This window comes from Aethalodelphis obliquidens, unplaced genomic scaffold (assembly GCF_003676395.1).
Source record: "Aethalodelphis obliquidens isolate GAN/ISIS:26980383/991018 unplaced genomic scaffold, ASM367639v1 scaffold8, whole genome shotgun sequence".
NCBI lineage: Eukaryota > Metazoa > Chordata > Mammalia > Artiodactyla > Delphinidae > Aethalodelphis > Aethalodelphis obliquidens.
In genome coordinates this window covers 47,915,032-47,934,751 of record NW_020837952.1, presented here as the reverse complement: position 1 = coordinate 47,934,751, position 19,720 = coordinate 47,915,032, and the positions used below count along the sequence as shown (strand labels likewise).

At 40.1% G+C, this 19,720-nt stretch overlaps 1 protein-coding gene across 2 annotated transcripts in view; it reads left to right on the top strand.

Moving 5' to 3' along the window:
* ALDH1L2 (aldehyde dehydrogenase 1 family member L2) overlaps nt 1-18,199 on the top strand; it is a 56,177-nt gene extending 37,978 nt beyond the window's left edge. Inside the window, exons 16-23 of one of the 2 annotated variants that reach the window (XM_027107417.1) lie at nt 1,746-1,833; nt 2,311-2,404; nt 3,557-3,656; nt 4,655-4,753; nt 7,394-7,559; nt 9,006-9,111; nt 11,616-11,815; nt 13,846-18,199. In XM_027107417.1, coding sequence (XP_026963218.1) covers nt 1,746-1,833; nt 2,311-2,404; nt 3,557-3,656; nt 4,655-4,753; nt 7,394-7,559; nt 9,006-9,111; nt 11,616-11,815; nt 13,846-13,901 — 909 coding nt within the window. In that variant the 3' untranslated portion in view covers nt 13,902-18,199. Of the gene's footprint in view, nt 1-1,745; nt 1,834-2,310; nt 2,405-3,556; nt 3,657-4,654; nt 4,754-7,393; nt 7,560-7,694; nt 8,976-9,005; nt 9,112-11,615; nt 11,816-13,845 lie in introns of those variants that run through there. The other variant, XM_027107418.1, reaches the window with a different exon arrangement.
* The last annotated feature ends 1,521 nt before the right edge of the window (nt 18,200-19,720 follow it).

Here is a 19,720-nt window from a genome sequence, read left to right as displayed (position 1 = left end):
AATTACTTTCTGTACATTTTAGGATTAAGCAAACAAGTAAATATATTGTGGATATTGGGAGCTATGCTTTTCACTGTTGAAGAGAGTTACAGATATGAACAGAAAGAAGGATAGAATGAGCCCTCAACCCACTGTTGAGAGGTCTTTATGGAAATTTCATTTCATAGGTACGACTCATTAAATCATTGGCTGTCAGTGATTGAACTCAAACTTCAGTCCCTCTCTCCTGGTTTGGGGCTGAAAGTTCCAACTCTCTAACCATGGCCTGATCTTTCTGGCTACAAAAACCCATCCTGAAGCTACCTAAGGGGCTCCCAGCTACCAGCCATTTCATTAACATATGGAAGGCATTTTTCATTTGAGATTCCAAGGTTTTAGGAACTCTGGGCCAGGACCCAGAGACAAAGACCAAATATATATTTCCCATTATATCACAGTTTTAAAATACTATTCTGCACTAAAAGAAACCTGGGCCTCTTGAAAAAATGGTTGGAACAGGGAAAATACAAGGTGTGCCTGGAACATCTTGTTGGGCCAAAAAGCAAGGAAATGCTCAAAGAATGATCGGGACATGTGAGAAAGGCAGAGGATCCACACAGGATCCATCAGCCAAAGCTGGAACAATTTGAACCTCAAAATAATTAACAGTAGTAAAAGATTATAACCATTTGAATAAAGTAAGAATCCATGAGCTCACACTGACGTTAATTGATTAAATAGAAAGGAAAGCTCTTACAGTGGAAAGCCAACTAATGAATATATGTAGAAGGAATGATGGAATTAGAAAATCACCACTTAGCAACCATCATCATAATGATTGATTCAGGCAGGAATCATCAATGGATACTAAAACTAGTGGAAATTTGAGGAGTAACTGAATATTTAAATAGCCTCAAAGTAGCTCCCTAAAAAATATTTATTAACTACAAAGAGTAAAGTCTCAAAGTAGCTCCCTTTCTTTTTACAGTAACTTACAGTGATAAAACCTGGCAGATCACCTTTACCAAAGGATCAAAGTTAACCTTTCCAACATTGGGACTATTCAACAGCATGTTCCTCTTGATATGATGCACTGAGGAGAATTCAGCATCACTCCTGTGGTGTTCTTGCCAAAAGTGCATAACCTGAATCTAATCACGTGGAAACAGCAAATCCAGACAAAAGGACATTGTACAAAATAACTGGTCTGTTTTTATCGAAAACGTCAGTGTAATGAAATATAAAAGAAAACTCAGAACCTCTTTCAGAGGAAGGGAAACTATAGACGTGGTAACTAAATGCAATGCATGATCTTGGATTTTCTTTTTCTATAAAGCACATTATTGGGACCATTGGTGAAAACTGAAAAAGGAGTGTAAATTAGGTATTCTAGCAGTTTAATTTCCTGATTTTGGTGATTGTATTGTGGTTATGTAAAAGAATCCTTTGTTTTTAAGAAATGTACACAAAAGTATTTAGAGGTAAAGGGACACATCAAATTTTACTTCTTAAACAGTTCAAAAAACATTGGGAGAGAGAAAGGATAAAGCAAACGTAGTAAAATGTTAACATTTGAGGAATCTGGGTGATGGATACATAGGAATTGTTTGTACTATTTTTTGCAACTTTGCTGTAAGTCAGAAATTACGTCACAATAAAAGAAAAAATAAAACGAACTCTGGTACGGCCATAGCAGGAAAGCTGGGTGCTGATCTAAAGGACAGGACAGAATCTGAAGTAGGTAATCGCTGTCTGCTTCTGCTCAGGTCACGCCCTTGACTGCTTTGAAGTTTGCAGAGCTCTCTGTTAAAGCAGGCTTTCCAAAGGGGGTCATCAACATCATTCCAGGCTCAGGTAAGCCAGCAAGGACCCACTTTGCTGTAACTAATGAATGGTTCAAGGGTAGCTGAGTTTTCCCACTGGTGTTTTGTCCTGACTTATAACTATATTAAAACTAAATACAGTTTACCAAACAGTTAAGTATAAACATACTTACCATGTGCTAAAATCTGAAAGTGGAAATACAGTGGCAGGTGAGTAGGGTGGGAGGGGTGGAAATTGTACAACATTGTAAAACCACCCTACGGTGGCCCATTTCAATTTTTAAAAATGGCTTTGGAAGATTAAAAAATCAAGGCGTACCCATCTTTGGGGTACTGACAGTTGCATGGAGGATATTATTCAGATTTTTGTCACTTTGTTATTAGTACAGAAAGTGTAAAACTGAGATTTAAATGAGAGCTTAGAAATCTACTTCAATGAATTCAAAGCCACCTTTACCATAAGAACTCGATAATGTTTCAGTCTGTGTTTTATTCCGTAATTCCACAGGTGGCATAGCAGGACAGCGCCTTTCTGAACATCCTGATATCCGGAAACTCGGTTTCACTGGTTCCACTCTGATTGGCAAACAGATCATGAAGAGGTATTGGTTTTAGTGTGTTGATTTGCTAAAAATCCTGTAAAACCAGGTCTTTGGCTTTGTTTTTGCTTTTTCAAATAAGGTGCTTTTGGAGGGAGAAAAATAACATAGAATTTAGAAGAGAAATCTTACCGCAGTAGGGTATTGAAATGTTCGAATACAATAAAATACTTTCCAAAGTGTAAAGCCCGGAGTCACCAAAACCAGAGTTGTACTGAAAGTTCTGATAGCTTTAACAGTCATTAAGCACAAAACATTTTCAGTACTAAAGCTGGAGCCCAAATTGGTTTTGGAGCATAAGTAAGAAATTGAAAAGACATATAAAAGACAAATCAAATCTGGATTATTTATAAAATTAATTCCTAAAAAGCAGTAACATTAGTTCAAAAAAATGCAAACCATCTAAATGTCCAAAATATGGCAGTGCTTAAAGTTTGTTAATGTAATAGAATACTGTGCAGTCATGTAGAATTTTAATAACATTGGAGTGTTAAACGGTAAATAGAAAGAAAAATAAGGTATAAAATTGTATATATTGGGTAATCCTAACTATGTTAAATAAGACAAAGGCTGTGCTTGGATACAGACCAGAAATAAGTATATCAAAATTGTAAAAAAAAAATAGTTGCCATTGAGCCATGGAGTGGAATTCTGTGATTTTTTTCCTTCTTTCTGAATTTTTAAGAGTATTTTTAAAACACTTTAAATAACAATGCTTTTGCAAACAGGGAGAAATAAACAGTATACTTCTAAAAATTGATTTTTTCCCCCCGATGTGCCAGTAATCTGGTTAAAGGTTAAGTTCTTTGCCAGGTCTTTATGTAACCAAAATTCTTACACCTAAAGAGTCTGAATTTACATATGATAATCTCTAATCATTTGACCACAGAATTTAAAAAGAAACCCGTTTCTATTACAAAAGATTTCTAATATTCACAAAGCTTACAGAATAGTGTAATGAACTCCTGTGTGCTCATCACCCAGCTTCAACTGTTACCACCATTCTACCATTCATGTTTTGTCTTTGAATAAGTTTCTTAATATTTCTGAGGCTCAGTTATATTTCCCATGCTAAGTAGTAATTTATGGTTGAAGAAACAGAGAGAGAAACTGATAGACAAACTAAATGCTCATATTCCCTTTATTTTTCTCTAGCTGTGCTATGAGCAACTTGAAGAAAGTTTCCCTTGAACTTGGTGGCAAATCCCCACTTATAATATTCAGTGACTGTGAACTTGACAAGGCCGTACGAATGGTAAGAGTAGGTCAAGTCCACCTAACTAGGTGCCCACTTCGGAAACACATTCTACCTCCTTCTCATCAGGAACCTTAGAATGACGCTTGGTTGGGGTGTTTTTTTTGGTTTTTTTTTTACTTAATTAGTTAATTGATTTTATTTTTGGCTGCGATGAGTCTTCGTTGCTGCACATGGGCTTTCTCTAGTTGCGGTGAGCGCTACTTTCCTTGCAGTGCGCGGGCTTCTCATTGTGGTGGCTTCTCTTGTTGCGGAGCACAGGCTCTAGGTGTGTGGGCTTCAGTAGTTGTGGTGTGCGGGCTCAGTAGTTGTGGCTCGCAGGCTCTATAGCACAGGCTCAGTTGTTGTGGTGCATGGGCCTAGTTGCTCCACGGCATGTGGGATCTTCCCGGACCAGGGCTCGAACCCATGTCCCCAGCATTGGCAGGCAGATTCTCAACCACTGCGCCACCAGGGAAGCCCAACGCTTGGTTCTATCTAATCATAAACAGAAACCATTCTCTTTATGTTTAGATTTGGGACTGCTCAGGGCACTTAATTTAAAAAAATAATGTCATTATAATTAAACGTGTTTTTGAAACTTGGAGGCCAGGATTTTAAAACTGATGTAGAGATTTATAAACATTCATGATTTATTTAAACTGATGTAGAGATTTTTAAAAGCAAAATTTGGTATAGAAATATTACATTTAAATGTATAGAATAATCTAACTTTTCTTGCAACACAAAATCTGTTTTTATCACTATGTCCTTCATGTTATGTACATTTTTTTTTTAAGTACTCATGGACCAAAAGGGGGAAAGGAGAAGCAAAATTCCTAAAAATATCAAAACCAAGAACCTCCAAGCAACACTAACTTGGCCAAGGGCTTGTGTTTTTCTCTGTCTTCTCTGTGTTGTCTGCTGTCTTCCAATAACATCTAATTCTCAGTGTGTGCAATTTTACGGCAATCTTGACTTCCCAAGCCATAACAGTATTTTCTCTTTTGCTGCCGAAGGGCATGGGAGCAGTATTTTTCAACAAAGGAGAGAACTGTATTGCAGCTGGTCGGTTGTTTGTGGAAGAATCCATCCATGATGAATTTGTGACGAGAGTGGTAAGCGTCTTCAAATTTGCTCTGTGATTTGTATAGAAATTGCCTTTACTTTAAAAGTACTTCTGGGGGCTTCCCTGATGGCGCAGTGGTTGAGAGTCCCCCTGCCAATGCAGGGGACACGGGTTCGTGCCCCCGTCTGGGAAGATCCCACATGCCGCGGAGCGGCTGGGCCCGTGAGCCATGGCTGCGGAGCCTGTGCGTCCAGAGCCTGTGCTCCGCAATGGGAGAGGCCACAACAGTGAGAGGCGCGCATACCGAAAAAAAAAAAAAGTACTTCTGGGATTATTAATGATAGTTATGATAGTGATGATAGTGCTATGGTTATATTTTTTTAAAAGAACACAATCCTTATCTTTTAGAAGTAGTTTCTGACATATTTACAGATTAGACTATGATATCTGGACTTTGCTTCAAAATAATCCAAAAGGGAAGGAAGTAAGTGGGGGAATAAATTGGTCATGAGTTGGCAGTTGTGGAAGCTGACTGATGGGTATGTGGAGTTTCATTATATTATTTACCTACTTTTATATGTTTATAATTTTTCTTTAAAAAAAAATTTTTTTTATTTATTTATTTTTGGCTGCATTGGGTCTTCGTTGCTGCGCGTGGGCTTTCTGTAGTTGCAGTGAGCGGGGACTACTCTTTGTTGTGGTGCGCGGGCTTCTCACTGCGGTGGCTTCTCTTGTTGCAGAGCACAGGCTCTAGAGCGAAGGCTCAGCAGTTGTGGTGCATGGGCTCAGTTGCTCCGCGGCATGTGGGATCTTCCTGGACCAGGGCTCGAACCCGTGTCCCCTGCATTGGCAGGTGGATTCTTAACCACTGAGCCACCAGGGAAGTCCCTATGATTTTTCATAGTAAAAAGTTATAGGTCTACATTAGAAAACTTGATAAGGTATGCTTAAGAGCTATTACTACCCATACCTTGCTCTGCATTTATAGTATATTATATCCTTGGTATGTGTAGAAGATATACTCCTAGATTATTATAAATCCCTAAATTGGCTATGAGAGATATACCACTAGATTCTTACAAATCCTGAATTTACAGTTAAATGATAGTATATAATTTCCTCCACTAAGATAGATAGATAGACAGATACATATATATACATACGTACATACCCCCTGTAGTTGGGCATGATTCCATAAATATGAGACTAAACGTCATTCATAGAACCATTAAGATGAATTCTGTGGCTAAAATGAACTCTAAACATACTACACAGGGACTTCCACAGTGGCTCAGTGGTTAAGAATCTGCCTACCAATGCAGGGGACACGGGTTCGAGCCCTTGTCCAGGAAGATCCCACATGCCGGGGAACAGCTAAACCCGTGCACCACAACTACTGAGCCTGCGCTCTAGAGCCTGTGAGCCACAACTACTGAGCCCACGTGCCACAACTACTGAAGCCTGCACGCCTAGAGCCCGTGCTCCGCAACAGGAGAAGCCACCGCAATGAGAAGCCCGCACACCACAGCAAAGAGTAGCACCCGCTCGCCGCAACTAGAGAAAGCCCGTGCACAGCAACGAAGACCCAACACAGCCAAAAATAAAATTAATTAATTTAAAAAAAAAAACATACTACACTCTATCATTATTATGGTAATAGTAATCACGAATTTGTTTCTATTTAAAAAACCAGCACCCAGCCTTTTTTCCTTCAGAGCCAATTCCCCCATCCCACCCCGCAAGAAGCAAAGGCATCTTTCCTCATGAGAGTGGAAAACAAGGAAGTCATATGGAGAGGCAGATGGAGGGCAGTGGCTGCCTCGTGAACATCCCCATAATTCAGTCTTGTGCCTTAGTAAAATGCAAGGTACAGCACTACACGTCATGGGCTTTCACAGCAACTTGTTGAAATTTAAAATGCTGAGACCAGAAATGTCAAGGATTTGCTGTATCAGTCCATCAACAAACATGTTTTGCACACATATGAACAGTATTCATTTATTCATTCAGCACGTATTTCTTGAGCACTTACTGAGGGATTATTGCCAGACCTAAACTCAAATTCATGGCCCTGTGGGGTCATGGTAACTCCCTTTCTTTCTCCTTAGTAGAATTGGACTTAACATCAGGAAACGCAGAAATAGATTAAGATAACCAAGGAGCACATATCAGTGATGAACATTCTTCGATAAAGATGGTTTTTCATTGGAACATTCTAGTATATCCTCTGGTGTGGCTGTACTGTGAGAATTTCACAAGGGCAGTCTTCCACATTTGGGGAAAGGAAAAAGACAACAATGTGGCCATTTTCGAAATTATTTTGCCATGAAGAGTGTAGGTATGCTGTATTAACAAAAATTCCAGAACATCAGGTTTGCTATTTTAATGAATTAGCATTCGGGATAATTTTAAAACTCAGTGGTTACAAGCTTGGGCTTTCAAGGCAAGAAAACTCTACAGTATTTAGTGGCTGTGTGCCCTTGGGCGAGTCACTTAGCCTTTCTGATCCTCGGTTTCCTCATATAAGATGGAAATAATAAATATCTACCTCCAGTGCTACTGAAGACTAAACGAGGACACATCTTTGAACAGCTTAGTACAACACCTATCACACAGTAGAAACTCGGTCAAGGGTATCCATTCTTATTATTAACAGTCAATTGTGTTTTGTGAACTGGGTGACGTACAGGTGGAAGAAATTAAAAAGATGAAAATTGGTGATCCACTTGACAGATCTACTGATCACGGGCCCCAAAATCATAAGGCCCATCTGGAAAAGCTCCTGCAGTACTGTGAAGCCGGAGTGAAAGAGGGGGCCACCTTGGTGTACGGAGGAAGACAAGTCCAAAGGCCAGGTAAGACCACCTCCATAGGAGGTGTGCTGGGGGCCTGGCTTCTTAAGTCGGAATAAATGGTAACAGTTTTCGTTGGCAGCACCATCTTGCCTCAAAAGCAGTGTCATTTACGTTATGATAAGAATTACTTTCTAGATCCTGCTTGGCCACTTATAAGCTGTGACACCTTCAACAACAGTTCTTCTGAGCCTCAGTTGTAAAATGTGATGAAATGTGCATATCCTGCTTTACGAGGCCGTTAAAATCAAATAAAATGGATGTGACAGGCCCTTAGCAGCGTAAGTAAACAAGTGTAATGGATACGGTGTTATTCAGGCACGGGTGATTTTCATTCCTGGCAATGTGCGATTTAATCTTAGCCAGCTTAGCCTGGGAAGGATTCATTCCTGTTGTCTAAGGTAGTACTTGTTACAGAAGTATGTGAACGGCTCAATGTCATGATACCCAAAAGGAGAGGAAAACAAACAACAACTGGAAAACCTCATGTTTTACTGTTGTAGGTAGATTGAGCACCAGCAGGACAGCTGGTTATGATGTGCCCCCTGTGGGATCCAGTGTGTAACACAGCATCGTCTATGAAGTATTCTTGCCAAAAATGTTTAACCATGAACTTAATCATGCCTTTAGGTCACATTTTCCATTTACAAGAAATACAGGGGATAGAGGAACAAATTAAATATCATCCCAAGGAAGCAATGACAAATCTGAAATGCATAAAATATTCTGCAGGACAACTGAACCAGTCTGTTTAACAAGTCAATGGCATGAAAAATAAGGGGCAGGGTAAAGGGGAGAAATATTCCAAAGTTAATGGACCCTTAAGCTATCTAACAACCAAATGCAGTATGGAACTTATTTGAATTCTGAATCAAACAAGTCAACTATAAAAAGATATTTTCCAGAAATCAGAAATTGAATACAAGTAGCAAATCATTATGGTGTACACCCGAAACTAATATGTTCTATGTCATTGCATCTCAATTAAAAAATTGGAACTTAAAAAAAGGAATTGAAATATAAACTATGAATAAGGAATTGGCGTTAATTTTGTTAGGTGTGATAATGTATTGTGGTGTGTAATAAAATGTCCTTGTTTTTTACAGGTTTGTACTGAAATACTTGTGGAGTATAAATTGTAATCTCTGGAATTTGCTTTAAGCTATTTCAGCAAGAAAAAAAAGAATCAAATATGGCAAAATATGCATAAAGATTTATTTTACTATTCATTATACTATTTTCTCTACTTTTACGTGTTTGAAAGTTTTGTAATAAGGACATTAAAAATATAACAACCTAGGAATGCCAACACCAAACAGGAAAATGAAAGTCTTCTTGCTTTTACTGACCCATAAGGGAAGAAAAAAATTTATAATGTAATTAAACGAGAGAACTACTAATTGAAAATTACCCTTTAATTGATGTTATTTTCTTCTGTTTTCCAAATAGGCTTTTTTATGGAACCTACTGTCTTCACAGATGTGGAAGACCACATGTATCTTGCCAAAGAGGAATCCTTCGGGCCTATTATGGTCATTTCTAAATTCCAAAATGGGTATGTTCCTCAGGCATAATTTGACCGGATTGCCTAGATACTTTTCTTTTTTCTGTCATTGTGGTATGTACAGAGCATAAAATCAATGAACATATAATTTTCTACCATAAGAATAATTGTCTTAATAATTAGAAGAGAATGCTAACCAATGTAGATTGTAATATATTTTTGCTCCTTAGTGTAAACTAATGGCTGACATTATGGGATGTTCGCTAAGTTTTAGTTTTTGTACAGTCAGCATTTGAAATGTCTCTGGAATAAGGTCAGTAACTGAGAATAACAGAACTGGTTTTCGCATTTACATTTCTAGGGAAGGCAGCATCTATGAAATCTGATTTTCCCAAAGAAAGAGTGTTTTCTCCATAGGGGATCATGCCCCCAAAAGCCTAATACTCAACTCTTTGTAGAAATGTCCACAATCACCATATAATCAACCGTGAATGACATACTGGTTTGTTATGGTGCCTGAAACTTTGATATGCTCAGTGTTTAGCATATCAAAGAGGGCCGTATGGTAACTGAGCTCATGTCAGAATATTTAACACAATAGACTCTCATGGTATACTGCACACAATTCTTCAGAATTCTGGCTTTAGTTTTCCTTTAACCAATGAGGAAACAGAATACAGAGTTCAGAAGGACTTCTTGGTCTTGAACAGACATACTGTGAGAGACCTTTGGGGACACTAAGCTGTAGTGAGTAACCTTTTGACATACTGATCCAAGGATGCCCTGTTACCGTCTTTTCCTTATTATAAGTTTCCCCATAGGATGGTCCTTGTGTTAAATATGCAGATATTAGAAGCCAGTTTTAGGGGATGTAAGCCTAGATAAGTCACAGTTCCTGTCCTCAAGGAGGTCACCATCTAATAGGGGAGACAGACAAGGAGACGGACAGTTAACCCCAGAGGGCCTAGGTGGGAGGTGTAGTAGGTAGAGTCTGCACTGACCACCTCTGTGGGCTTGGGCCACTTAATTCCTCTATTAAGTTTCTCTATTTGTGCAGTTTATCTATTTGTGAAGTTGGGTTATTAATAGTATCTACCTTTTGGGGTCATTCTAAGTGTTAAATAAGTCAAGTGTTTGCTGTTGGTGACATTGCAGTCATTACGCTCATTATTATTCTAAAAGTGGGCAAGGTGTGCTGTGAAGCTATGTCGTCTCAGCAGTCCTCAATGGGCAATGGCATACAGCCGTCTTTCGGCCTTAGTCCAGGCTGTAAGTATTCGCAGTGCAATCGGGTGCAATGCATCAAGTGTGAGAGTTTTAGCAGAGCCTCAGTCCTTTCCAAGTTAGATTCCACATTTCTCATGAGCGTTGAAGATTGTGTATAGTCAAGATTACCTTTGAAAATCCCTTGGGAAGCCTATGCTGTCTCTCAAAGAATTCAGCACAACTAATTTTCGCTCCCGTTTTGGAAAAGAAATCGTGTTTCTTTGCCGGAGCCCCAGATAAAATCTTGGCTTACATTTGCTGGCCATGTTGTAGTTCATGCATTTTTTTAACATTAGTATGACACTCATAAAGATGAGATACTCACACTATGGCAGGCATGTTGGAACTGGACCCAACTGAGAGAAGAGCAGGTTCACATCTGCACTTACTTGGTGTGTACACATACTGAGTCAAAAGGCAGGGAAGTCACCAGACCCATTTAAGGGATGACTTACTACCCTTTTATTGGATTGGCATATTAACTGCGTTCACTCTCACGTGATGGTGCAACACCCTAGTATACAGAAAAGCAAGATGTTATCCCTGCCCTCGGGGGGGTTCCAGTCTAGTTGGAGGGTGAACACCAAATACACGAAAAGGTAAACCAAAATACTGAATTGGAGGAATGTGCGCTACCCTATTATAGCTAACTTTCATTGAGCATTTCCTGTGCTTCAGACACTATTAGCTCATTCAATCCTCATGACAAGAAGACAGGTGCTATTATTATTATTTCCATTTTTTCACAAGAATAAACAAAAGCAGGGGAGATGAAATGATTCACCCAAGGTCACCCAGGCAGTCTGGCTGTGGAGCCTTCTCACCGGGCCACTACACTACACTGCCTAAACAGTGGCACTGGTGGGATCTGGGAAGGCTTCAGGGTGAGGCATCGAGTGAATGAGCCTTGAAATGTGCATGTAAAATCTGAATAGATGGAGGGACACTGCGGGTGCTCTGAGAATATGTCTGTAAATGGAGCTCAAGGGAGAGGAAAACAAATGGGGTAATCATGAAGGAGAAGCAATGAAGAAGGCTGAAAAGATGACTTCAGATTTTAAAAGGTGTTTCATGATATATGTGAAAAATATAATACTAGAGTTGTAATATTTCATTGGGAGTTTCTTTTGGTGTAAGCCTGGAATATTTCATTTATAAAAATGTAAGCACATTGGCAGTAATGTTTTCCTGTTTCTAGCACGGAGGGGGAAAACATTAGAACATAAAATGAAAGTGTTGTTGCTTTTGCATTTAATGAGGTTTTATGTCTTCCTAAAAACATCTTGCAGGGACATCGATGGAGTATTGCAGCGAGCAAATAATACAGAGTACGGCTTGGCCTCAGGGGTTTTTACGAGAGACATAAATAAAGCTATGTATGTGAGTGAAAAGCTAGACGCAGGAAGTGTTTTCATTAACACCTACAACAAGACGGATGTGGCAGCCCCTTTTGGTGGAGTTAAGCAGTCTGGCTTTGGAAAAGACTTAGGTATGAATATGCCTTACCTTTCTACTGCACATCACAGAACAGTCCGCTTCATGCTTCATGCAACACTCTTGTATTGCTTTAAAGGGCATTTCCTACATGGCAGTTGGATCTGGGCTTTCAAGGGTACTCATTTTTTTCAAAGTTAAACATTTTTATTGAACATAACGTAAATATAGAAAAGTACTCAAATTGTGTGGAAAAGTGTTTCCTTTTAAAAAAGAAGATTCGTGTTGAAAAGAAAACCCTGACAATATCTTTTAGCTAAAATATGTTAGGTTTGTTTTTTTTTTTAACCTGACATTCAGCATGAACTTGGTTTAGACGTCATGGGACCAAGTGGAACCAAGAAAGGAAAATGGGTAGAAGGCAATAACCGGCTAGCCCCAAGAATAAATCCTGTCTCTGAGCCACCTGGCAGTCTTTCAGAGACAACATTGAAACTGGCAGAGTTTTCTGGGCATCTGGGAGCTCAGATTGAGAGTCTGCAGAGAGCCCAAAATGTAATTCACCGTGGGCAGTAACACTATCACATTTCCAGTTACAGCTTACTTTGAACACTAAATATGTACCAGGCCCTATTCTGATACTCTACCTGTAATAGCACGAGCAGTCCTCACAGTAGCCGTGGGGGTGTAGGTGCCATTATTATCTTTATTTTACAGATGGGAAAAATGGGGCTCAGAGATTTGGGGTAACTTGCCCAAAGTCAGCCAGACAGCCACTGGCAAAAAGAATGCAAAGCCAGACAGTTGGCTATGCAGCCCATGTTCTCACGCCCCATAGTCAGTCTGGCAGGTTGTTTCAAAAATTGAAATGCTTGTGATTTACTGCAATTACAGTCTGCTAACATAAATTGGGTTAATTTGGGGTATTTTTACATTTTCTCTTTCCTGAAGACTTTTGGCAGTGTATTTGCAACAATAAAAGTGGCTCTCGTTTTAAATTCCATTGAGTTGAAGGTAAAGTCTTTTTTTTTTTTTTCATGTCTTCAATCTGGCTTTCATCCCTGGATCCAAAACACATGGGGAGATTTTCTTAGGGAAATTATTTTTATAAAGTGAGACAACAGTGTTCCACTTGTCTTTTGATAGAGAATGATCGACACACTTCATGTCTGTTTTATTATAAAACAGTAGACTTTGTCTAACAGTTTCTTCCTAATTTGAAACTCCCTCAGCCCAATGGTTCCCAGGTGCACATTGGATTAGAATCACCCGGGAGCTTTAAAAAAAAAAAGGAAAGATGCTGATCTAATTGGTCTGGGGTAGGACCTGGGATCAGAAATTTTAAAAGCTCCCTAAGGTGATTCTAATTTAACATTAAGAAGCCTGGGTTTAGTCAACTTCCAGAATCATATACTCATTAGTTTCACCTGTGGTATTCATGCCCTTTAACTGTTGTAGAAATCAATGATTGTGGTAGCTCAAAATAGGAACAGAATAGAAGCAGAAAGGCAGACCTCTTTATTTTTTCCTGGATATGCCCCTGTGTCTCTAACATACTATGTAAGTCAGGAAAACTGCCTTTCCCTTAACTTTAAAATAAGATGAGACCAAATGATCTCAAACTTTCTTTGCTCTATTCTGCTTCATTTAATGTAATCAGAAGGACAGTATCCTGATCACTTCTGTTCAGCCTAAACGGGCAAGGAATAGACGTGGAGATTTGTCATCAAGCTGGGAAATAAAGGAAGGGTTTGGGGTAAAAGTGATAAGCCGACACTCTGGTCCTTAGAAGGCCTGGTAGCTGGTCTAAACCCTCGCTCCTCAAACTGTGCCCCACAAGCCTCAGCATCATCGGGGAGTGGTTAGAAACATATCATCTCGGGGCCTCTGCCGGACTTAATCCAATCAGAATCTACAGTGTCACAAGATCTGCAGGTGATTCACATGAAATTGAAAGTGTGAGAAGCACTGCCTCAGCCCCATTCTATTCGCTTAGTGACCGATATGCCTGCACCTGTGTCCAATATCTGGCGACATCACATCCACCTGTGAACGTGGTCCATTGGCTGCTTTTCTCTTCCCTAGGTGAGGAAGCTCTAAACGAATACCTCAAAACCAAGACCGTGACGCTGGAATATTAGAGCAGTGCCGTCATCAGGAACCCCTCTCAGACAGCACCGCTCCGCAGCTCTCCACACTGAAGAAGCCGGGCTGTGCTGAGGAAGGAGGTGTCAGCCACCAGCCGAAAAAAACCACGAGGACCACAAAGAGGGTCGGGCCACGTGTCTAAGCATTTACACACGTTCCTGAGTATTTTCTAATACCCCTTTTATACCTTAAAATGATGTGTAGTTGTTGGGTTTTGACTATGTCATATACCACACATATTTCTAAAATATCAAGCTGCTTTTGTTCCCCACCAAGACTAACCTCGTCATGGTTGTTCATCTTGCAGACGTCAATACCATGCAGTTATAATACAGAAAGCACATTGTTAGGAGCCCTTGTGTAATATGTACAGGTTTTAACCTCTGAACCAGGCATATGGGGTTGTTAAAAAGATTTTCTGTAATTTTGCTCTCAAGGAACAGTATATCCTCTAAGGAATGTGAAGGAAGTTCTTTTTTTTTTTTTTTTTCCTTTTGGAAATAAGATACATCTTTGTGCCTTTGATGTTCTATTTTTCAACCCACTGTGATGAGTGACCAACCCAGAAACGGTTCTTGAGTACCTACCAAGTACGAGGTACTATATTATGTCCTGAGGAGTATACAAAATTTAATGACATGATCTTTGGCCCCAAATAGTTTAAATTCTAGTCGATAGCTTTTAAAGTGGACTTTATAGTATGATGTATTATAAAGTACATAGCTTTTGGAGGCTGATCTTGGTTCATACCATACCATCTTACTATCTATGTGACTTTGGGAAACTTATGCAACTTCTCAGAGCCTCAGTCTCCTTATATGTAAAATGGGGACAGTAGTGCCTCCCTTGGAAGCCTTATAGTGAGGATTCAATGCAATAATCTTAGCACAGCACCTTGCACTGGGCTTTGTTTGTGGTAAATCCTCAAATACTCAATAAAAGTTAAGTGCTTTCCCCGTCACTATTTTAAAAATATAGTGAGATATATTAGTTCAATGAATTAATTTCCCTACAACCCTTTCCAGTAGTCATCAATTCCTATGCTGCTTTTCTCCTCCATTGTCTGACCCAGCACCTGATACAGCAGCACTGGAAAATACCATGTAGTGAAAAATGGTACAAGGAAAAGGGTGCTTTTCTTTCTACAGCTCATTCGTCCTTCTAGGACATTTGGTTTCCCATTCTCCTACCAATGGGTTCTGCTGCCCACTAGCTGGGTGATCTTGGGCAAATTAGTGACCTAGTATCTCAAAGCCCAGATTTGGCATCTATAACACAGGGATAAAGTCCCTATCTCATTAGGTGTTGTAAGGATCCGGCGGGATAATATACATAACGCACTCAACAAGGTGTCTGGACCATTCTCTGTGCTCAAGAAAGAGGAATTATTACAACCCGTGTAGTACTCACGTAATTGCTCATTGTCAGACAAGAGTAGGTGGGTAGATTCTAACCATCCATGTATGACTAGAAGAAGGTGAGATCCTGAATTGAAGAGTCTTTGGCAGGTGGTCAGAGCAATTAATTTCCATGAATCCTCCTTTTAAAGTAAAATTTCAGTAAACATCTCTATCTCATTGGCTTTGAAGAAGCCCTTAGGGATTACTTGTTACTTCGGAAACTCGGCAGCTTAACGTCAGAAGAATGTAGGGAATCAGTAATCAATAAACAACAATAACAAAAATCAGGGGCAGAAAACATTCAATAGGAAGAATATCAGGTATGATCCTGGATGATCAACAGAGCAAATTTTGCCTGTAAGCATTTTGTATTGTACCACAGCTCATTCAGAGCTCGGCACAGGTGAAATTCTAAATGTGGACCCAGCTGGGTTCAAACTGACAGTTCATGTTTGAATAAAATGACAATGTTCTTAATAGAAAGGAACCACTTTTTAAATGCAGTGTTTTAACTGATTTCATGTGATTTAAAGTATCACTTTACCAGATATTTTAATGATAGATGAAATAGCAAACAAAAACCTGGCCATTTCTTCTAGAATGACTTTTACCCTCTAATATGACTCTCAGTAGCAGTGCTTTTAATAGTTTTGGGGCCATAAACCTCTTTGAGAATCTGATAAAATCTAGATCTCCTCTGTCCCAAATTCACACGTACACACCTAGTTCTGCAAATATCTTCAAGAGATTCACAGACCTCCTAAAACCCACGCTTGACCTCCAGATTAAGAACTCCCTTTTCCCATAGCGAGTTCTAAAGTTCTCAGCGGCTTGAGTTTTTATATCCGACTGCTGACCAGAATCAAAGGCTCCATGGAATTTATAAAATTACCAGTGAATCTGAATTGGAACGTTGACGATGCACAGCCTACCAGGTGATTTAATTAACACACTGAGTAATTAATTTCTCACCATTTCTTCAGATCACTGATTTTGCTAATCTAAAGGACAAAGCTGTGATCTGCCCCCCAAACTGGGGAGCTGGGGAGGTGTAGACCCTTTTCAAAGTTGTTTTCCTTCCAAGTCCACTTCCTGATGCCTTTGCTAAAGCAGGCCCCAGCCCCCCCCCCCCCCCCCCGTCTTTTGCTCAAATACACCCTCCCTGGCCTCTCCTACCCCCCAACTTGGTTGTAAGTGTCACTCCTCTATCCTCTCACTTGTCTGGAACATAGTACTTACCACTTGGTGCTGGAATTACTGGTCTTCCTAATTAGATACGAGCACCCCTCCCCCACCCCCAGGATTGGCATCTATCAATAACAACAGCTATCATTTATCGAGGGGCTGCTGTGCGCTAGTCACTATGCTAAGCCAACTTAATCCTCACAACATCTGAAAAGATGAATAAATCAGGGTGCTCTTTTTCCTGGCTCCACCACTACCAAGAGGTTATCGCCAGACTCTTGACTGGCCTTCCCGATTCCTCCCTGTGTGGCTCTCTTCAAAGCTTGAGTCAGATGGTGTCACTCCTCTGCTCAAAACCTTCTAATGGCCCCCATTTCACTTAGAATAAAGTCCAGTGTACTTACTGTGCAAAGTCCTATCAGTTCTGTTCCCAGCTACCTCTAGCTTCATCTCCTATCAACTACCCTCTCATTCTCTTTAGCCACCCTGGCTGCCTTGATGTTCCTCCAACTGATCAAGCACACTCCTACCTCAGGGCCTTTGCACTTACTGCTCTTTCTTCTTAGTGGTGTGCTGGTAGATATTTAACAAGTGGCTCTCTGAAAGGAAAAGAAAACTCTGATTTGTAGCCATTTGCTGATTTCTGTGTACAGATGCTCTCACCAAGGCGGATTTCAAGCTACCAACTTGACTTCACTGAACACAGAGTTGGGATGAGATGTGTGTAATTAGAACAAGTGTGGGCCAGCGCCAGCACACCACTGCCTCTTCCTCAAACTCTTTCCCCACACACCACCCTCAGCTGGTGGCTGCCTTACTTCCTCCAAGTCTCTGCTCAAACATCATCTTAGTAGAGATCCATTTGCTGACCACTCTTCCTAAAATAGCACATAGATCCCCACATTCACACCTCATCTGTCCTCATTCTTTAGTCTCCTTCTCCTGCATTATTGTTGTAGCACTTACCACCACCTGGCGCAGTTATTATCATCGATTTCTTCCCATTAGAATGTAAGCTTCGTGAACAGGTGCTTCTTTCATTCAAGGACTTATCTCCAGTGTCTAACACGTAGGAGGAGCTCAATAAATATTTGCTTTCAAATGAAAGAGGTTAAGAAACCTGCCCAGATCACACAGCTATTCAGTGGCAGAACAGGCACTCAAGCAATGAAACTGGTAGTCTTAACCAAGCTAAGATGCTGTTACTGCCGATGCCTGAATCAGGCCCTCAGTAATGAATAGTAGGCAAATGTTAAATATTTGTCAAAGTAAAAAGCTAAGTAGAGTGAACATTAACTGCAAGAGCTTTTGTGGAAATGACTAGAGACAGGGCAAGGAACTAAACTGGTTCCCCCATACCTCCCTTCTAAGACAATAGAAGCTATCAAGGGAAACCTGGGCTATAAGTAGATTATCAGACATGAGACATGATGGACAGGGTGGATTATTATTATTATACCCATTATGCAAATAACACCCAAGCAGATTTTTTAAATGATTAATACCTAATTTTGTAAAAATAATAAAATGGGAAAGTAAGATTCACTCCACAACTAACCACAGATGACATTTGAGATGTTCCAGATTTTTTCTATGAATACACTTTTTTTAGAACTAGTGTAATACTGTACATAACTTTACCTGCTTTTTTCAATTAACAATATGTAAGCATCTTTCTATGTCAATAAACATACCTCTGCATATGTTCAGTGGCTTTAATTCAACTTGTTCTCTACTGTTGGACATTTGTATTTGCTTTCTATTTTAAATGTCAGTCAATCTTAGATAGAAATTTGTGAACAAAACTGTTATGTGCTTAATTAGAATAAATTCCTAGAGGTGGAATCTGATTAAAAGGATATAGCAATCTGTAATCTTACCAACAGTTTCTCCAAAGTTTTGCCACCACTGTGCATTATTCTTTTTAAAAAAAATTTAATTAATTTATTGATTTATTTTTGGCTGCGTTGGGTCTTCGTTGCTGCACGTGGGCTTTCTCTAGTTGCGGTGAGCTGGGACTACTCTTTGTTGTGGTGTGCGCGGGCTTCTCATTGCAGTGGCTTCTCTCTTGTTGAGGAGAACCGGCTCTAGGCGCACGGGCTTCAGTAGTTGTGGCATGCAGGCTTCAGTAGTTGTGGCTCGCAGGCTCTAGAGCGCAGGCTCAGTAGTTGTGGCACACGGGCTTCGTTGCTCCGCGGCATGTGGGATCTTCCCGGACCAGGGCTCGAACCCGTGTCCCCTGCACTGGCAGGCAGATTGTGAACCACTGCGCCACCAGGGAAGCCATGTGCATTATTCTTACAGCATCATAATACCTCACACTTACCAAACACTGTTCTAAGCACATGATGAGTATTAACTCATTAATTTCTTACTGAAACCTCATAAGGGAGATACTCTTATCCCCGTTTTACAGATGGAAAGTGGCTGGGCTGGGATCGATCCAGCTTCAGAGCCCATGCTTGTGGCATAGTGACTGGTAGGCCCACAATGGCAGGATGTGGCTGACTGAACTTAAAAGTTGGCTCCACCAGTTACCTATTGTAAGGCTTTAAAAAAATTTGCTTAGTGTCTCCCTTCCACTTTTTTTTTTCTTAAACCTGTGAAGTAGGTACAAGAGAATATCTCATAAGATGGTGGCCTTTTTTTTTTTTAACAAAAAGGAAATTTATTGTGTCACAAAACAAGAAATCCAGTGATAGTCTGGTCTACAGTTATTTGATGCAGTAATTCAGTGATGTTCCTTGCTTCTCTTTGCTATCCTTGACGTGCCGACTGTACCCTCAAGAGCTGGCTCCATTTATGGCCACTAGGCCAGAGTTCCAGGAATCATATCCAGTCACAAGATATCCATGTTCCAAAAGAAAGCAGCCATCCTTTCATGTACCTCTTTTTTAGAATGAGAAATCTTCTTTCCAAAAGCCTACTAACAAGACTTGGCTTGTGCCTCTTTGGGAAGGTTGTCACATGCCCATCCCCAAGCCAATCACTGGCAAGGATCTTCCATGAACATATGGTGAGGAATCAACCACAAAGATTCCACCATTAAACTTCTGGGAAAAGTCTACCAATCAAAAGATAGTAAACCTGTCTTTCTTTCCTCAGGACTGTGAACCACTGATGTTTAAGATGTATTACTTTATTGGCATCAAGAGGAAAAAAAAGTTTCACGAACATTTATCGTACATTCCGAGTGAAAGGCACCATGCCAGGCACTGAGGAAAATA